Genomic DNA, 18,580 nt, shown 5'->3' on the forward strand with positions numbered 1-18,580 from the left:
AAATATTATAAACCAATGTTATTGCAATAAACAAAAAATTAAAAAAAAAATCTTCCATTGGCTCTCTTCAGTTATGCAGTCATCTGGTCTTGTATGTGTTAATTATTATGTATGGATCTATGTATGGATCAGATAAAACAAATTTTTGACATTTCTGCCATTAAAACAGTCATGTCAAAAAAAATTTTAAATAATTTTATGCTGCACATGTACTTGCATTTTTTAGTTGATAATTCATTTCTGGAGATAAAGCTGCCCCTGAAAATGTGTGTTAGTTTAAAGGCTGGTCTTCACATTAGCTCTTTTTTTTTTTTTATAATTTTATTTATTTATTTTTCCCCCAAAGCTCCAGTAGATAGTTGTATGTCATAGCTGCACATCCTTCTAGTTGCTGTATGTGGGATGAGGCCTCAGCATGGCCGGAGAAGCAGTGCGTCAGTGCGCACCCGGGATCCGAACCCCAGGCCGCCAGCAGCGGAGCGTGAGCACTTAACCACTAAGCCACGGGACCGGCCCCACATTAGCTCTTTTCAGTACTATAGTGTAAGTTGAGGGCTCACAGACTCCTCCAATAAAGTATCCACATAAAAAATTTTTGTTTTTTCAGTTCCTTCATTCATTTTATCTTCAGACTGTTTATGTTCAGAAATGGAGCTCATGTAAACACAGGAAAATCTATGGAAAAGAGGAGTACACATCACAAGTTCCAGGGAATTCGCACACGAGGTATCCACAACCTAAGTATCAAATGTGGAAAATCTTCCAGCCCTGTCTCCTTTCTGAAGGGCAACAGACCCTCAGGAACATTCATCCAAGGGTTAAAAATACTGTATCAACCCAGAAGGTCCTAAAGTCCCAGATGCTAAAGAATTCCCTGTGGCTTAGAAGTTAACTTTACTTAGACAACGAATTAAAGTCTAGCTTCAGGCTGTGGCTTCAGGGAATAGATGTCATTGACCAGATGTCTCTTATACTGCCAGGCTTCACTAAATATAGATGCCATTCTAAAAGACTAGATCTGAAAATCGCTCATTTTCAGGTAGCTTTAGTACTTTACACAGATGTACAATGAGAAATAAATGAAGAGATGTTTAAGTGGCAGGGCTCCATCAAATGAGAGAAATTCTATACTTCCATTATTATTTTCTCTGTGGAGATGTGTTCCAAGGGCAAAGATGAAGATTTTTCTCTGAACATAACAAGAATTTGGACTTCTCTATTTTCTTGCCTATTTGTGGCTTTCTATAAGAAAAAAATGTTGTGTGCTGTTTCTGTAGTTCCTTAGAAGAACTGGTTCTTTTGTGTGAAGAATTACTGACCTCAGACAAGCTCATCAGGGACAGGAGAGAGAAACAGACGTGTTCTGTACCAAAAAAGCCAGCAACTTGGTAGGTTAGATATGATTTCTCTAAAAGTTTTTCCTCCCTCTTTCTAGCTCTTTCCAGTTCTGTTTCTCTCTCCTCTTCAGATCTTCTCTCCCCCGGGGATCTAAGGTATATCTTTTCCCTTTGAATCTTCTCCCCTTCTGTGTCTCCTGTTACCATCTCTCTGCATCAGTGCTCCTTGCCTTTCCCCTTTGGTGGGATCTTGTACTCAGCTGCCCAGAAAGACCACTTTTCTTTGCTGAATAATAATGAGCATTGGCAATAGACACTCTTTGCATTCTGCACACAAACTCTGCCTGGCCTGGGCCCTGGAAGATTAGGGAAAGCTAATCCCAGAGGCTTAAGCTTAATTTTCTGAGAAGAAGAGGGGAAAACACTTCAGAACAGATAGTGATTTCCTGGTGGCCTACGCTTATCCTCTTTGTAAAACCCAAATTCTAATGTTATTGCAAAACTGCCGCTGCACCTCCACCATGGACTCTGCTGAGGTAGGTGGAGGAGGGAACAGGAAAGAGTGTAAGAGCCACCGTAGGTTTTGGAGGATAGAAATTGATTGCACGAAAGTTTGTCTTCTGTGCATCTAATCACCAGCTTCCTCACCCTTCTCTTCTTTCTGCGTCCTGCCTCATGAACTTAGGTGTGTACACTGCATCTCTGGAAGTCTTCATTCTAGTCAATCTGTACAGTTCTTCCATCTGTGAGCAGTGGTGTTCTCATCCTCCTTAGCCTCCAGTCCCTTATTCAGCTATCAATTCATTCAGTTAAGCATGGAATTAATACTTTCTGAGTCCTTTCAGTGGGGAGAACCAGGTAGCAAGCACTTATTATGTTTCTCATTTTCCAGGAAGGAAGCCTCACCTGCCTGTCACCTTGGGAAAGATATACAATCACTTGTGCATAAAAGAATTAAATTTGAAACCCGGATTCGTGTGCTATGTCTCCCAGAGTTGTTTCAATTTATCTGTAGATAATTTATCATAATGGAATGAACCTCTAGTGGCTGAATTTTAGCCATTGCCAGTGGTGATTATTTTGGGATGGCAATGAGGCCATTGGGGAGTGGTGGGAGATCTGACGGGAAATGGAGTTAATATTAGATAGAGGAGGCTCTTGAATTTGAAGCAGAAAGTCTAACTTTATTCTATGGGCCGTGAGTGAGAGCCATTTTAATGAAAAACAAAGCTCTTCACATAGAGATATCACATAAATGCACAGCTAACTAATGTGGGAAATTAGATTTGTTTAGGGACATCCAGTATTCTCATCTGTAAAACAGACATTCTCTTTCATTGCTACCGAATTCCCATCCACCTGTTCACACACATAATCATACACAAGACTCTCAATCTTATTCCTAGGATTAAATCAGGCAGTATATATAACCAATGTAAATAATAGAACATACACAAACACAATATGGTCTTATTAAGCGTGAATTAATTATGGAAAGGTTTGAATGAAGAATTAAAAATGTGGGATAAGGGAGAGCAGAGAAGGTATAAGGGGCAGCCACTTTCAGAAGCATGCTAAAATGCATAAGAGATGATGAAGCTAAACAGAAGTAAGGGCCCAACTGAAGAAGGTGGAATAAATTAACATAGCTTTTATATCAGAACAAGTATGAGAATCAAAATTTTGCATGACTGATCAGAGGGGTTCATGACCTGTGAGGTAGAAGAAAAATGCCTGGAGTAGATCAGTGAGCACAGCTTTAAAATCCTGATAATACCATGCAGACTGAGGAGAGGGGAATGTATAGGGAGAAGAAAGGGATGTCTGGAACATTGGCAGGGGGCACTGGAAGGCTCAGCCCACTTCCTGTTCTTTTTTCAAAGGAACAAAGGATTCTCTAAATGGCTTTGGGGAACCACAGCACCATCACCGAGTTCATCCTCCTTGACTTTCTGCTGATCCCAAGATCCAGGCTCTGCTCTTTGTGTTGTTCCTAGTGATTTACCTTCAGATACTGGTGGGGAACCTGATGATGCTGCTGGTGATCAGGACGGATTCTCATCTCCATACACCCATGTACTTCTTCCTGAGTCACCTCTCTTTTCTAGATCTTTGTTTCTCTTCTGCCACAGTGCCCAAGATGCTGGAGAATCTCCTGTCTCAGAGGAAAACCATTTCTGTCAGGGGTTGCCTGGCTCAAGTCTTCTTTGTGTTTGACACTGGGGGCACTGAAGCCTGCCTGCTCTCAGTGATGGCCTATGACCGCTATGTTGCCATCTGCCACCCTCTGCTCTATGGCCAAAAGATGACCAACAAGCTCTGTAAAGGACTAGTGTGGGGTTCATGGGGACTGGGGTTTCTGGATGCATTCATCAATATCCTACTAGCTATGAGCTTGGACTTCTGTGAGGATCAGTCCATCCCCCACTACAGCTGTGAGCTGCCGTCTCTCTTTCCCCTGTCTTGCTCTGATGTCTCCACCAATTTTAATGTTATGCTCTGTTCCAGCCTCCTTCATGCACTTGTAACTTGTGTCCTAATTGTTTTTTCCTATGCTCTCATTGTCTCCACCATCCTGAGTATCAGCTCCTCCTCAGGTAGAAGCAAGACCTTCTTCACCTGCTCCTCCCACCTCACTGCGGTGCTCCTGTTTTATTGTTCAGCTTTCCTTCGTTATTTCATACCAAACACAGGTTCACCATTGGAGTTGATCTCCTCTGTACAGTACAGTGTGGTCACTCCCTTAGTAAATCCCCTCATCTATAGCTTGAAGAACAATGAGGTGAAAGCAGCTGTGAGAAGGACCTTTACAAAATATCTCCAATATTTCAGGAAGCTGACCACAGTCAAAAGATGATGGAGAATTAGTCTACTGGAGTAAAATATTCTGGTTTGGTGACAATCAGAGAATTTCCTGATTGCTTCAGATAATGATTGCAGAAAGGAATCTTAGAAATTCATAGAGCTAGCCAGGTGATCAAGAGACCCATATCAAGAATGAAGGAAAGGAATATTTCTTTCATTGCTGAGTAGTAATCCATTGTATGGCTGTTCCATGGTTTGTTTATCTATTACAGGGGTAAAAACCATTGTTTTGTTTCCAGTTACTGGCTATTACAAATAAAACTGCTAAGAACATTCATGTACAGGTTTTTGTGTGAATCTGTTTCAGTTTTTGTGGGTAAACACAGGAGAGCATTGCTGTAGCATATGATAAGTGTAGGTCTAACAAGAAAAACAAATTTCCAAGCTCTTTTCCAGAATGACTGTATCATTTTACATTCCTACCAGAATAGTATGAGGGATTCAGTTAATCTGTAACATTGCCTATACTGGGTATTGTATTAAAAAAGGTTTTTTTAGCCGTTCTATTAAGTGTGCAGTGGTTTAATTTGAAATAAACTATACTCCTAAAAATAAGTGCATGTGAAAACTGGTGAAACAAGAATAAGTTTAATAATTTTCCACCACTGTCACTTTCCTGGTTTTGATTACCGTACTAGTCTATGTAAGATAATATTGTTTAGGAAAATTAGGTGAAGTGTACACAGGAACTCTCTGCACTTTTTTTGCAAACTCTATGTGATTCTAAAATTCTTTCAGATGATAAGATTTTTAAAAAATGTGTTACAAACTGTGGATTTTGGGTGACTATAATGTGTCAACGTAGGTTCATCAGTAGTAAAAATGTACCACTGTTGTGGGGGATGTTGATAATGGGGGAAGCTCATACATAAGGGCAAGGAACATATGAGAAATCTGTGTGCCTTCCTCTCAATTTTGCTGTGAACCTAAAACTGCCCTAAAAAATAAGGTCTTAATAAAAAAATATGTTTTCACATAGGTAGAGTAAAAGTAAAGGATTAAAAGGTGATAAACAGTGCAAAGTCAAATAAAAGAAAGTTAGAGTGACTATATTAATATAAGACAAATTCAGCTTCAGAACAAGAAATATGATAAGTGATAAAGGGGATATTTCATAAGTATGAAGGAGTTAATACACCAAGAAGATATAATAATCCAAAAATGTATGCACACAACAACAGAGCTTCAAAATAAAAAAGCAAAAATTGACGTAGCTGAAACATAAGGAGACAAGTCCACAATTATAGTTGGAGATTGCAACACTCCTCTCTCAATAATCAATAGTAAATGTGGAAAAACAGTCTGTGAGCTGACTGTAGGAAGTGAGTGTAGAGAGCACCTAAAGAACAATATAAAATAAGTTGATCTAGCTGACGTTTAGAGAACAGTACCACAAGAACAGCACAATATACATTCTTTCAAACCGCACATGGAACATTCATCAAAATGATTTATTCTAGGGGAAAACCAAACTCAACAAGTATAAAAGAATTGTAGCCATATAAAGTACGTTTTCTGACCACTACTAGAAATCAGAGTTTATTCTAGAAATAAACCAAACATCAATATCAGAAAGAAATCCAGAAAACCTCCCAAATATTTTTGAACTCAGCCACATTCTTACAAATAACGAATAGGTTACAGATGAAATTCCAAGGAAAATTAGAAAATGTTTTAAATTGAAGAAAATAGAAATGTAGCTTATAAAAATATATGGGGAGAAGTTAAAGCAGTGCTTATAGAAAAACGAATAGCGTTAAATACTTGTACTAGAAAACAATGATAGCCTTGAATAAATCATCTAAGCTTCAATCTTAAGAAACAGGAAAAAGAGGGGCCAATTAAATCCAAAGTAAGCAAAACAATTGAAAATAATAAAAGTGAAAGCAGGAGTGACAACATCAAGCTGGCAACATATGTCATTCCCAACTTCAGTTCCGCTCACGAGAAGACCAAGTAACAACTATCCGTGGACAAGTCACCATTGTGAAAATCCCGGAACCCAGGGGTGAAGCCTGGGGTGAGGCCAGGTGAAGCACCTCCCTGGATCTCAAGATGGAGAAAGACCACATTAGAAGGGTAAGAGGAGCTACTACACTCAACCACATTGCTCTTCTTCCAGGCTGAAACAGCACTACACCAACAGGGCCCTCCTGGGCCTATAGTTTTTCTAGTGGGAAAAAGAGAGCCAAGGTGGATATCCAGCTCCCCCAGTGTTGTAGCACACTTCCTGGGAGGCCCATTTAGGTCTCATCTCACAGGGATTACTGGGGGAATCCATGGAGCTTGACCACTGGGGATCCGATAGAGACAGAGAAAAGGGCTAGGGCTTATTGCAACCACCGCCCAGATCTTGGTAAACAACATTTCTTCTTGCAGCAGCACTCAAGCAGAGACCCTGGCCAGCAGCTCTGCCCATCTGCAGAGGCAAACTGGTGGCCCTATCTGGCTAGGGAGCTGGTGGGAAGATCTGCCTGATTCATGTCCCCAGCTATAAAGCCATACCAGCTGTGGAGACTGCTCTATGGCCTGGTTCAGGTAGGGAGGCAAATTACAGCGCCACCTAACAAGTGAGTATAGCCTACAGTCTCAGCCAACCAGGAAGCCTGACCTAGAATCCAGGTAGCTTCAGAGCCAATCCTACAGCCATGCTTGGGTAGGGAAAGAAGTCAAAAGTCTTGCTGAATGTTAAATATAGTCTCTGGTGCTACGTAACCAGGGAGCATTAATAGTGACCCTGGACAACCTCAGAACCCAGTGTATGGCACCACTTAGCTGTGGCACCCAGCCTATAGCCTGTTCTACAGAATATTGCAGACTTCAACCTTCCCAGCTGCTGAATGCAACATGTGGCCCCCCTCAATGAGAGAGCCCAAACAGCATCCCTTGCCAACTTCAGAGCACAGCCTGTAGCCCATCCAAAAAGAGCAGGGGTAGCTATACTTATATCAGACAAAAAAGATTTTAGTGAAAAACTAACATGAGACAAATAAGGTCATTATATAAAGATAAAGAAGTCAATTCATCAAGAGGATATCACAATCCTAAATATATATGAACCCAATATTTGAAAATCTAAATATATTAAGCAAGTACTAACAGATCTAAAGGGAGAAATAGAAAATAATACAATAGTAGTAGGATTTATCAATACCCACTTTCAACAATGGATAGATCATCCAGAAAGAAAATCAATAATGAAACATTGGACTTGAACTATACTTTAGACGAAATAGACCTAACAGAGATATACAGAACATTCCATCCAACAGCATCAGAATACATTTCTTCTCAATCACACATGGAACATTCTCCAGGATAGGTCACATGTTAGATCACACCACAAATTTAGCAAATTTAAGAAGATTGAAATCATATCAAGCATCTTTTCAATGACAATGGTATGAAAGTAGAAATCAACAAGATGAGAAAAAAAGAAAAATCCATAAGTATGTGGAAATTAAACAACATATTCCTGAACAACAAATGGGTGAGAGAAGAAATCAAATGAGAAAAGAAAAAAGGTCTTAGACAAACAAAAATGTAAACACAACATACAAAAACTATGGAGTGCAGCAAAAGTAATACTGGAAGGCAATTTTATAGCAATAAACACCCATTAAGAAAATATAAAGATGTCAAATTAACAGCCTAACTTTACAACTCAAAGAACTAGAAAAAGAAAAACTAAGCCTAAAGTTAGTACAAGGATGGAAATAACAAAGATCAGAGTGGAAATAAATCAAAGAGAGACCAGAAAAACAATAGAAAAGATCAATGAAACTAAGAGGCGGTTATTTGAAAAGATAAACAAAATTGAGAAAACTTTAGCTAGACTAAGTAGAAAAAAAGAGAGAAGACTCAAAATCAGAAATGAAAGAGGAGACGTTACAACTAATACCACAGAAATGCACAGGATCATAAGAGATTATTATGAACTATTATATGCCAACAAATTGGATTAGCTAGAAGAAATGAATAAATTCCTAGAATCATACAACCTACCAAGACTGAATCATGAAGGAATAAATCATCTGAACAGATTCAATAAGGAGATTGAATCAGTAATCAAAAACTTCCCAATACAGAAAACCCCAGGACCAGAAGGTTTCACTGGTGATTTCTACCAAACATTTGAAGAAGAGTTCTGCCAATCCTTCTCAAACTCTTCCAAAAGATCAAGGAGGCGGGAATACTCTCAAATACATTTTATGAGACCGACAATACCCTGATACCAAAGCCAGATGAGGATACTAGAAAAAAACTATAGACCAATATCCCTGATGACTATACATGCAAAAATCCTCAATAAAAGATTAGCAACCTGAATTCAACAACACATTAAGTGGATCACACACCATGATCAAGTGTGATTTATCCATGAGATGCAAGTATGGTTGACCATATGCATATCAATATATGCACCACATTAATAAAATGAAAGATAAAGATTATATAATTATCTCAATAGACACACAAAAAGCATTTGACAAAATTCAACATCCTTTCATGAAAAAAACCTCAATGAATTGAGTATAGACGAGCATACCTCAGCATAATGGAGGCCGTATACAACAAACTCACATCTAACATCAAACCCACAGTGAAAGGTTAAAGGCATTTCCTCTAATATCAGGAGCAGGACAAGTGTGCCCACTCTTACTACTCTAATTCAATAAAGTACTGGCAGTTCTATCCAGAGCAATTAGGCAAGAAAAGAAAATAAAAAGGCATCCAAATTGGAAGGGAAGAAGTAAAATTACCTCTGACTGAAGATGATATAATCTTATATGTAGAAAATCCTAAAGACTCAGCCAACAACTGTTAGAACTAATCAATGAATTAAGTCAAGTTGCTGGATACAAAATTGGCATACCAAAATCAGTTGCATTTCTATACACTAAGTATGAAATATCTGAAATATCTGAAAAAGAAATAAAGAACACAATTCCATTTAAAATAGCATCAGAAACAATAAAATATGTAGGAATAAATTTAACCTAGGGGGTGAAATATCACAATAATAGAAAAAAAATCCTAAAATTCATATGGAACCACAAAAGACCCTGAATAGCCAAAGCAATCCTGAGAAAGAACAAACCTGGAGACATTCTGCTTCCTGACTTCAAACTATATTACAAAGCTATATTAATCAAAACAGTATGATACTGGCATAAAAATAGACACATAGACCAATGGAAAACATCGAGAATCCAGAAATAAACCCTTTCATATACAGTCAACTCATATTTGACAAGAAAGCCAAGAGTGCAGAATGGGGAGAGAGTTGTATTCTTAATAAATTGTGTTGGGAAAACTGAATAATTACATGCAGAAGAATGAAATGGGACTCCTATCTTACATCACTCACAAAAATTAACTCAAAATAGATTAGACTTAATCAGATGACCTGAAAATGTAAAACTCCTAGAAGAAAAATTCAGGAAAATGCTTTTTGACATTGGTCTCAGCAACGTTTTTTTGGTTATTATACCAAAAGTAAAAGCAACACAAGCAAAAACTACATCAAACTAAAAACTTCTGCATGACCACAGAAACAATCAAGAAATTTAAAGATAATCTATGAAATGGGAGAAAATATTTCCAAATCTTCTATCTGATAAAGGGGTAATATCTAAAATATATAAAAAACTCATTCAACTCAATAACAAAAAATATGATTTGGAACAATATGAGAAATCGATATTGTGGCAAAGGCTTAAAACATGTCTAGTAACAGTAGGATTATTATATTAAATTTAGTTTCTGTGCTTGATGAAATTGTATGATAACTGAAAATGAGGTTTTTAAAATTAGAAGTAATGAGAAAATGTTCATGATATAATTTTACATATTATGGTAGGATGTTAATAAATACATCAAAGAATGCATTACAAAAAGATTTGCTATAGAACAAATTTAGAAGGAAAGAAATATAACTATTTCTGTTACTAGTTTTATTTAGGAAGTTGATCATTTTAAATAATTTATTATTTAAATATATATTTACACATAGAAAATGTTGATTAGTGTTATTTATATAATATTATTTCATTACTTTTTATAAAAAGAAGAATTTTAGGTCCCATCACTAAGTATAGAGAACTTGACCAGGGTTCTCACCCTTGGATGGTCCTAAATCATGATTTTTGAATCCCAAGCTTCACTAGGCTACCAAAAGTGATGTTCAGGGTCTTAGCTGTTCCCTTTGGATAAAAATATGCCTCTAGGACAAAGATGATCCTAAATATTTTGGTCATCTTTTTGGGTTCCTGAACTTTTTCTAATCTTGATCTGCTAAATACTCACCATCTTGTTAGCTCTTTAATGCTTTCTGGTAGACATCTTATATATTTAATTCAAAATTTTCTGTTCTTTTTAGTAGGAGGGATGGTCTGAATATCCTGGTCTGTAATTCCTGGAAGTGGAAATTCAACTGAGTTCATTTTCAGTTTTACTTTGGCTCATACTCAACAGCAATCTCTCACTCTTCCTTAGCTGCCAATTTGGTTCCATAATTCAGAGCTGGAGACAGTGTGGGGGAAACATCTACCCTCAGGCAGTATTGACAGATAATAAATAGATAAAAACATCTGGAGCAATTTAGCCCTATCTGTCAACATTTTACACTCTAAATAGTTATAAATACCAACATGAGGGCGTATGCTCATCAGAGCTCTTTATACAATAACATGAAGTTGGAAACAACCTTGGGGTTTGGAAATAATGGATGGTATATGTGTATAATGGGATACCATGCAGATATTAAAAGAATGATGTAAAATTTTGTGTATATTTTAGGAGTATGAAACATTATATTTTAAGTGAAAAGATAATTTTTAGTTTACATATGACATAAAGTCATTGTTGTTAAAAATTATACCTATGTATACGTGTGGATGTATAGCAGGATAGGATTGTATTTGCTCATCATTCCCTCTTTCCTCCACCTTTTGCTTCTGTTTGGAATAAATAGAGCAAAAAGTGAGAAACTATCGGTAAATTGATGTGTCAAAATTATATTTTAAGGGCAGTTCATTTGGAAAAGAATGATTTTTTTTTGTAGACACTTTGTCTTCCCAAGTCTCAGGATAAGTACGTCTCACTATCCACTAGAACAGAGTCTGGAGAAATACTCAGAACACTTTTGAATTTGTGGAACTCCTCATGAATGAATTCATCCACACCCAGCACAAAAGTGAACCCTGGATGATAAGATTGCGGATGGGGAGGAGAAGATTTTATTTTAACAAATTTTCTATTTTAGAATAATTTTAAATTTACAAATAAGTTGCAAAAATTGTACAGAGAGTTCCTACATACCCACACCCAGTATCTCCTATTAATAAAATTTTATATTGGTATGGTAAATTTGTCATATTAATGTAGCAATATTGGTACATCATGATTTACTAAAGTCCATAGTTTTTCATATTTCCTTAGTTTTAATCTAATGTCTATTTTCTATCCCAGGATCTCAGCCAGGATACTACATTACATTTAGTTGTCATGTTTCCTTAGGCTCTTTTTGGCTGTGATAGTTTCTCATATTTTCCTTGTTTATAATGAACTTGCAAGTTTTGTGTAATAGTGGTCAGGTATTTTGTAGAATGTCACTCAATTTGAGTTTGTCTGATTTTTGTGTTGTGATTAGCTGTGGGTTATGGGATTTGAGGAGGAAGATCACAGAGATAAAGTACCACTGTCATCACATCCTGTCAAGGGTATGTACTATTAACGTGACCTATCACTGTGGATATTGATCCCAATCACCTGACTGAGGTAGTGTTTGTCCGGTTTCTCCACTGTAAAGTTATTCTCCTTTCCGGCGTATGTATTGTAGTCTTTGGAAGGAAGTCATTATTAGCCAACTGCATTTAAGAGGTAGGTTAAGAGTTTATGCTCTTTCTCCTTGATATTAGAATATTTACGTAAAGTATTTGGAATTCTTCTGCATGGAATATTTATAACTCCTCCCTCATTTATTTAATTGTTCAACCATTATTTATATCAGTGTGGACTCATGGGTAATTATTTATACTTTGGTTATAATACAATATATTATCTTAGTTCCAGCTGCTCTAACAAATTACCACAGACTGGGTGGCTTAAACACTGAACATTTATATTCACAGCTCTGGAGGCTAGAAGTCCAAGATGAGAGTGCCAGCATAGTAGGGATCTTGGCAGGCGTCCTCTTCCTGGTTTACATCCTCACATAGCCTTTGATTGGTGCATGCACGTGGAGAGAGAGATTTTGTGTCTTTTCCCCCTTTTATAAGGACACTAATTTGATCAAAGGGGATCCACTCTCATGACCTAATCTAGCCTTAATTATATCCCAAATACCTCACCTCCAAAATCCATCACTTTGGGAATTAGGGTTTCAACATATGAATTTTAAGGGGGACACAAACATTCAGTCTGTAGCAAATATTTAATGTATTTTCTTGCTCAAATTGCCGCCGCTTTGGCCATTGCGAATTCTTTCATTTGACCCTGGCATCCTTTTGACATATCTCTAACACTGAGGTTTTTGGAGCACTTCCTTACTTTCCGGTTCTATAAGATGCTGGGGCTCATCTTGTATATTCTCTTCCACAGTCCTAGGCTCAGCCATTTCTCCAGAGAGTCCTGGGTCCTTTTATTAGAGAATAGTATTAGAAATGAAGATCTTCCTGTTGGGTTCTTGCTGGTTCCTGGCTTTCTCAGGTGACAGAGGAAGGAATTATATGTGTGTATACTAACCATGTACACATATATCTAAAGTCTATATCTTTATATCTGTACATATATCTATAAATACTATATCAATAAATATTTATATATCTCTCTATAAATATGAATAATAAATATTTCTATATGTTCCAGGGAGAAGAAGAGTTTCATTTTTGATTTCTTACATTACAAAGCAATTAACAGGCAACAATTTGGAATTATGAGTTATTTTTACTTTTATCCTTTTTAGAATTTTTCCTATTTTCAAAAATAAAGGTGCATTGTTTTGTAATTAAAGAAATAACAATGTTAAATACTTTTAAAGAATTGATGAATTAAAGAAAATGGAATTGCTTATCAAAATTCTGGAGAAGTAATTGTTATATAGGCATAAAGTATATAAAATGTCTACCATCATGTTTAGCACGTAGTAAGAATTCAGTAAATGTTAGTTTCCTTATCTCTTTCACAAAATAACTAAGTCAAGACATTTATAAAATATTTGAATAGGATAATCATGAATTAAAAAACCCATCATCTCTTTGCCCACTGATACCCCAGAGTACAGAGCAACTACATGTTTCTAATGATTTTTTTCTCTCCTACATTTTCATCTTCTTTCCTATCACCACCCCCATCTTGGAGTTGCAGGTATATGTGGAAAGGACATTCTCTATTTTAGGTCAACTCTGAGTTATCAAAGTGACTCACCCAACAACAGAAGAGAATGGAGTCTCCTTATTGAGTGGGGGAGGTGGAAGGAACTAGGAACATGGAAGAAGGCTTTGAGATTCCTTGAGGTAAGAATATGAACATAGCATTTGAAGACAGCACAGGAGGTGGAGGCCGAACCCATGTGTACATCCCCCTGTCTCTTGAAGGAAGCTTCCTAGTGATGATAGTAGAGGTTATACATAATACATTGATATCAGGGAGAATTGGGGGGTGGATCAAGGGAGTCTGTGAGCAAGTCTGTGTCAGTGGAATGTTCCATTTTGGGAATCATCTTTGTATCATCTTTGAGTTGAGTGTCTGTTTGATGACAGATGACCAGGCCACATCAGGCAACAGAAGGAACAATAGCAATGATGATGACAGCACAAACTCAGAGTCCAGGCCTTTCTTGGTTTTCTGGAATCACAAAGGCCCAGAATTCATAAGATCCCAGAGATGGATGTAGGAAGTCTAGTTGTGGGTGAAGGTAAATTTTCTTCCACTCATAGGAGTAGACACTTGGGGAAGACTTTGCTTGATTTAGAGAAATAAAGGAATGTGACATTTCTTGCTGCCTTCAATGATGAACAAAGAATCATTACAACTACAGGAATACTATAATAAGTGAACATGACAATGAATATATGTTTCACTGAGTGAATGAAAGTTACTGAAAGAGGCTGGAGCCATCTCAGTACTGCAACACCCAGAGTCTCCTGGATAAACATTTCACTAGTTGCTTAGTATTGGAAATTTATGAAACAAATGTAATCTTAAGGCATAACGGATATGAGCTCCAAACCAGATCCCTAGTTTAGGACATGTAGTAAGTTAGCTTCCATTCTATAAGACAATGGTGCAAGACACGGCCATCATTACAAGATGAAGTGAAGTTATGTAAAAGGAACTGGGAGATGAAAATTTCTGATCAAAGAATAAGGGCTACATGAAAAATTGAAGCTGCTACAGCTACGTAACCTCCTTCTGTACCAGCATTCAGGAGATTTGACTACCAATGCAGACTTAATGGTACCGAGAAAAGAAAGTGTATGTGTGATTTAAGTTAAGTATATTTTAAATCACTGGTTTGCACAACAAAGAAATAATTTCAAAGAAAATAAACACACAAAAATTAAGAGAAAGGGACATAATATATGTGAAAAAATGTTTGCAACCAATATAGATGTAACGATTAATGTCCTTTTTATATAGAGCTTTATCAAACCTATAAGAAAATCACTAAATCCTTATTAGCTTAATGGCTGGAGACTGTGTCAAGCTATTTACATAAATAGTACAATTAGGACATAATAGGTTCAAATTGTAATTGGTAAGAAAATGCAGAAATAATTCACTCGCTTCACTTGCAAAAGAATGAAAAATAAATCTGCAATGATATAATTGACTGATTGTCAGGGTACTGCAATTTGTATACAGAAGTAAAATCTAATTTAGCAACTATGAGCAGGGGGCAAAAGGCTGTTTCATAGTTTGCTATTTCAGTGTAATTTGTTATCATTCTCATTGGAAATCACTTTGGCTGAGATGTCTTAACAGTTCCTATACTCTTTGACGTAGTGATTCTCATGTGGAAGATTTACAAAATACAGAAAAGGCTAAAATGTTTAAAATTATATTATATATGATAGTGAATTTCTGATGTTTATCTCTTTGATCAAAGTAATAAGTGAAGAACTGCGTAAGGTGCGTAATATCGAGGCCCAAGAAAGCTGTTTAAAGCAACAAGAGAAAAAGGAAAGATGTTCCCTAAAGGATCAGAACGACAGCTGGATTCTCAACAGCAACAATGCCAAGACTACCAAAGAAAAATACCTCACAATGCGGAAAGAAAACAAGTGTTCACCTAAAATTATGTATCCATCAAAAAAATATTTTTGAATGAGGAATAAAGATATTTACAAATAAAAAAACTGAAAAAATTTACAGTTTAGTCATGTGCTCTAAAAGAACTTTTAATAAATATCCTTGAGAAAGAAGGAAAATAATCTCAAAGAATGTTTAAGGTGCAAGAAAAAATGGTAAACACATAAATGGTCAAATATGGGTAAAACCAAACCAAAACTAATATGATAATATTGTTGTTAATTTTGTCAGATAAAAAAAGGCAAATGAAATATTTGGTGACAGTTGTTTGGAATGGGGGAGAATCTCTAGATACCTGCATTTTGTTAGCAATATTTCAGTTTTTAGCCTAAGTTTTTAGAGTGTTTATGATACTATTAAAGACAAGAAAACAAATATTTAAACAAAAAGTAAAATATTTAGAATGAATGAAAATAAAGTAAAATAAGAGAGATACATGTGTGGACCAATGACAATATGTTGTAAATGAAGGATAATGGTTATAATTCTGTGACATGAGGTCCTAAATGGGAGAAAAAAAGAAAAAGGAAGGAAGAAAGGAAGAAAGGAAAGAAGGCAGAAACTCTGACTTTATATTGTTTTTGGAACAATTGCATGATTAATAAAGTAGGTCAATATAAGGAACATTTATATGTAGGCGAGTTATTAAATATACATATCTATGTGCTTAGTGGAATATAATAGAACTTGCAAATTATGTTTTGAAACATGGAAAAGTACTTATTCATAATAAGTTAAAATGTTGGGTACAATATTGCATAATTATAGTTATAATTATGTGTAAAAAAGCATACCAAAGATCTTTCCACAACGAAATTTGGAGAAAAATGGAACTAAATGTTAGCAATTTTCATTGAGAGGTAGAATCTTTCTTGTATTTTTCAAAATTTCAAAGTTGAAAACCTTTCTCAATCATGCAAAAGATGTTTGTTACTTTGTACTGTATAGAAATCAATAATGTTTTAAATTTTTTTTCCAGAACAAGATCTACCAGACTCATCCTTTGGAGCCACCAGTAAAACCCAGAAAGTGTAACAAGCAGGGCTGCTATACTCCCCTAGAAAGAATGGAATTCTCCCCCAGATAACACTTCACAGAGCTTGTGGAAGACTTCTGTCAGCCTGGACTTCAGCCCCACAAGCTGACTTCCTCTCTCAGACCCCTTCAGCTGCATCTGCTTTGTCTCTAAGGCCCTCTTCAGTAAGAGCTCATCTTAAACCCACCTTCCACTCACTCCACCATGAGTCTCAAGCCTATGTCTTTCTTCCTTCAGAGACTCCGGCCTTTTACTTTGTAGCAAAGTTTAATGCCTAATTTCCATGCTCACAGGAATCATGTAAGAATACAGGACAAAAACAATTTTCACAGTGCTAAGTATTTTGTTAATGTTTCACAAACAAAAGGAATAATATATCTCTATGTCTGTAACCATATTAGCTGGATTGAAATAGCTATCTGATGCATTTCTTTCTGCCTCTGAGAAAGACAAAATACGAACCAAAGCAAGCAAATACTTTGCTGCTATTTTTATTGTGTATTTCCAAGAAAGGAGGCTTTTCAAGATAGTTTGTCATGTCTGACATTATGAGCAAACAAAAATTTTCCCTAATGTCTATTATTCAGGTATCTTGCTGTAATTCCATCCTGTTTCCCAAATATCCTCTTCCTGTTCTTTGCGACCTGAGATATTGTAAACTTTTCTGCAACGTGTTTTTTAGAGCTGCTTTTACTTCCTTGTTCTTCAGGCTGTAGACAAGAAGATTCACTAGGGGAGTGACCGCACTGTACTGCATGGAAAAAACCAACTCCCACGGGGAACCTGAGGTTGGCATGAGATAGCGAAGAAAACCTGAGCCATAGAATAAGGTCACTGCAGTGAGGTGGGAGGAGCAGGTGGAGAAGGCCTTGCTTCTGCCTGAGGTGGAGCTGATGCTCAGGATGGTGGAGATAATGCGGGCATAAGAGAAGAAGACCAGGAGGAAGGTTCCAAAGGCATGCAGGAGTGCAGAGCAGAACAGGACAGCAAAGTTTTTGGAGCTGTTGGAACAGGATAGAGGGAATAGAGAAGGTATCTCACAAATGAAGTTGGAGATGACTTGAGTCTCACAGAAGTCCAAATTGCAAGCTAGGAGGGTGTTGAGGAAAGCATCGAAAAAGGCCAGGCCCCAAGATCCCAGTACCAGTCCCACACACAGCTCATTGTTCATCATCTGACCATAGAGTAGAGGGTAGCAGATGGCGGCATAGTGGTCATAGGCCATCACTGCCAGGAGGCAGAGCTCTGTTCCCCCAGAATCAAACACAAAGAAGGCCTGGCTCAAACAGTCCTCCACTGAGACGGTTTTCTTCTCAGACAAGATGTTCTCCAACGTCTTGGGCTCAGTGACTGAAGAGTAACAGAGATCCAGGAAGGAGAGGTGACTCAGGAAGAAGTACATGGGGGTGTGAAGGTGAGAATTGGCCCTGATAACCAGGATCATCAACAGATTCCCTGACAGAGTGAGAAGGTAAATTGTCAGGAAAAGCACAAAGAGTAGGGCCTGGGTGTGATGATCAGCAGGCAGCCCAAGGAGGAGGAACTCAACGATGGTGCTGTGGTTTCCCAAGGCCATTTAAAGCTGATAATGCTTTGGGAAAAAACAGAAAGAGGAATGAAGCATCACTGCCTCCTCTGGCAACCCAGAACTTCCACCCATTCTATGTACACATTCTTTTTTTCTTCAACTGCCTGTAATTGCCATGGTTGTCTTACAACTCTTGTGGAGTCCCCTGAAGCATGCCCTTCTTCTCATTGATTTCCTGCTGCACAAGTCCTGAACCTTCCGAGCTCTTTCCATTTGTTGCTTTTCCCGTACAAATAACTCTAGAGAAATTCAAGTAATTTTTCAGATCTGACTCTTGAATAATTTTCTGTCTCTTTAATCTGGGCCTTGTTTTTGAACATTCTGGTCAAGAGCTGACTTTCTGCAGAAGATGATCTAATCTTGTTCTCAGTTTCAGTCTTTCACCTCCCATTTGAAACTCTATATTGGTTCATGATTACTTAATTATATACTATTTGT

General features: G+C 37.1%; 1 protein-coding gene and 1 pseudogene across 1 annotated transcript; one reads left to right on the forward strand and one right to left on the reverse strand.

Moving 5' to 3' along the window:
- Window positions 1-3,223: 3,223 nt before the first annotated feature.
- Window positions 3,224-4,194, forward strand: LOC101406895 (olfactory receptor 8S1-like; annotated as a pseudogene).
- A 12,943-nt stretch (window positions 4,195-17,137) lies between these two features.
- Window positions 17,138-18,130, reverse strand: LOC101406642 (olfactory receptor 8S1-like). The gene has a single exon (XM_004429438.2). It carries the CDS (start codon window positions 18,128-18,130, stop codon window positions 17,138-17,140), a length of 993 nt encoding a protein of 330 aa, XP_004429495.1.
- Window positions 18,131-18,580: the final 450 nt, after the last annotated feature.

This window comes from Ceratotherium simum, chromosome 17 (genome assembly GCF_057802395.1).
Source record: "Ceratotherium simum simum isolate JZ-2026a chromosome 17, ASM5780239v1, whole genome shotgun sequence".
In the NCBI taxonomy this organism is placed as follows: Eukaryota; Metazoa; Chordata; class Mammalia; order Perissodactyla; family Rhinocerotidae; genus Ceratotherium; species Ceratotherium simum.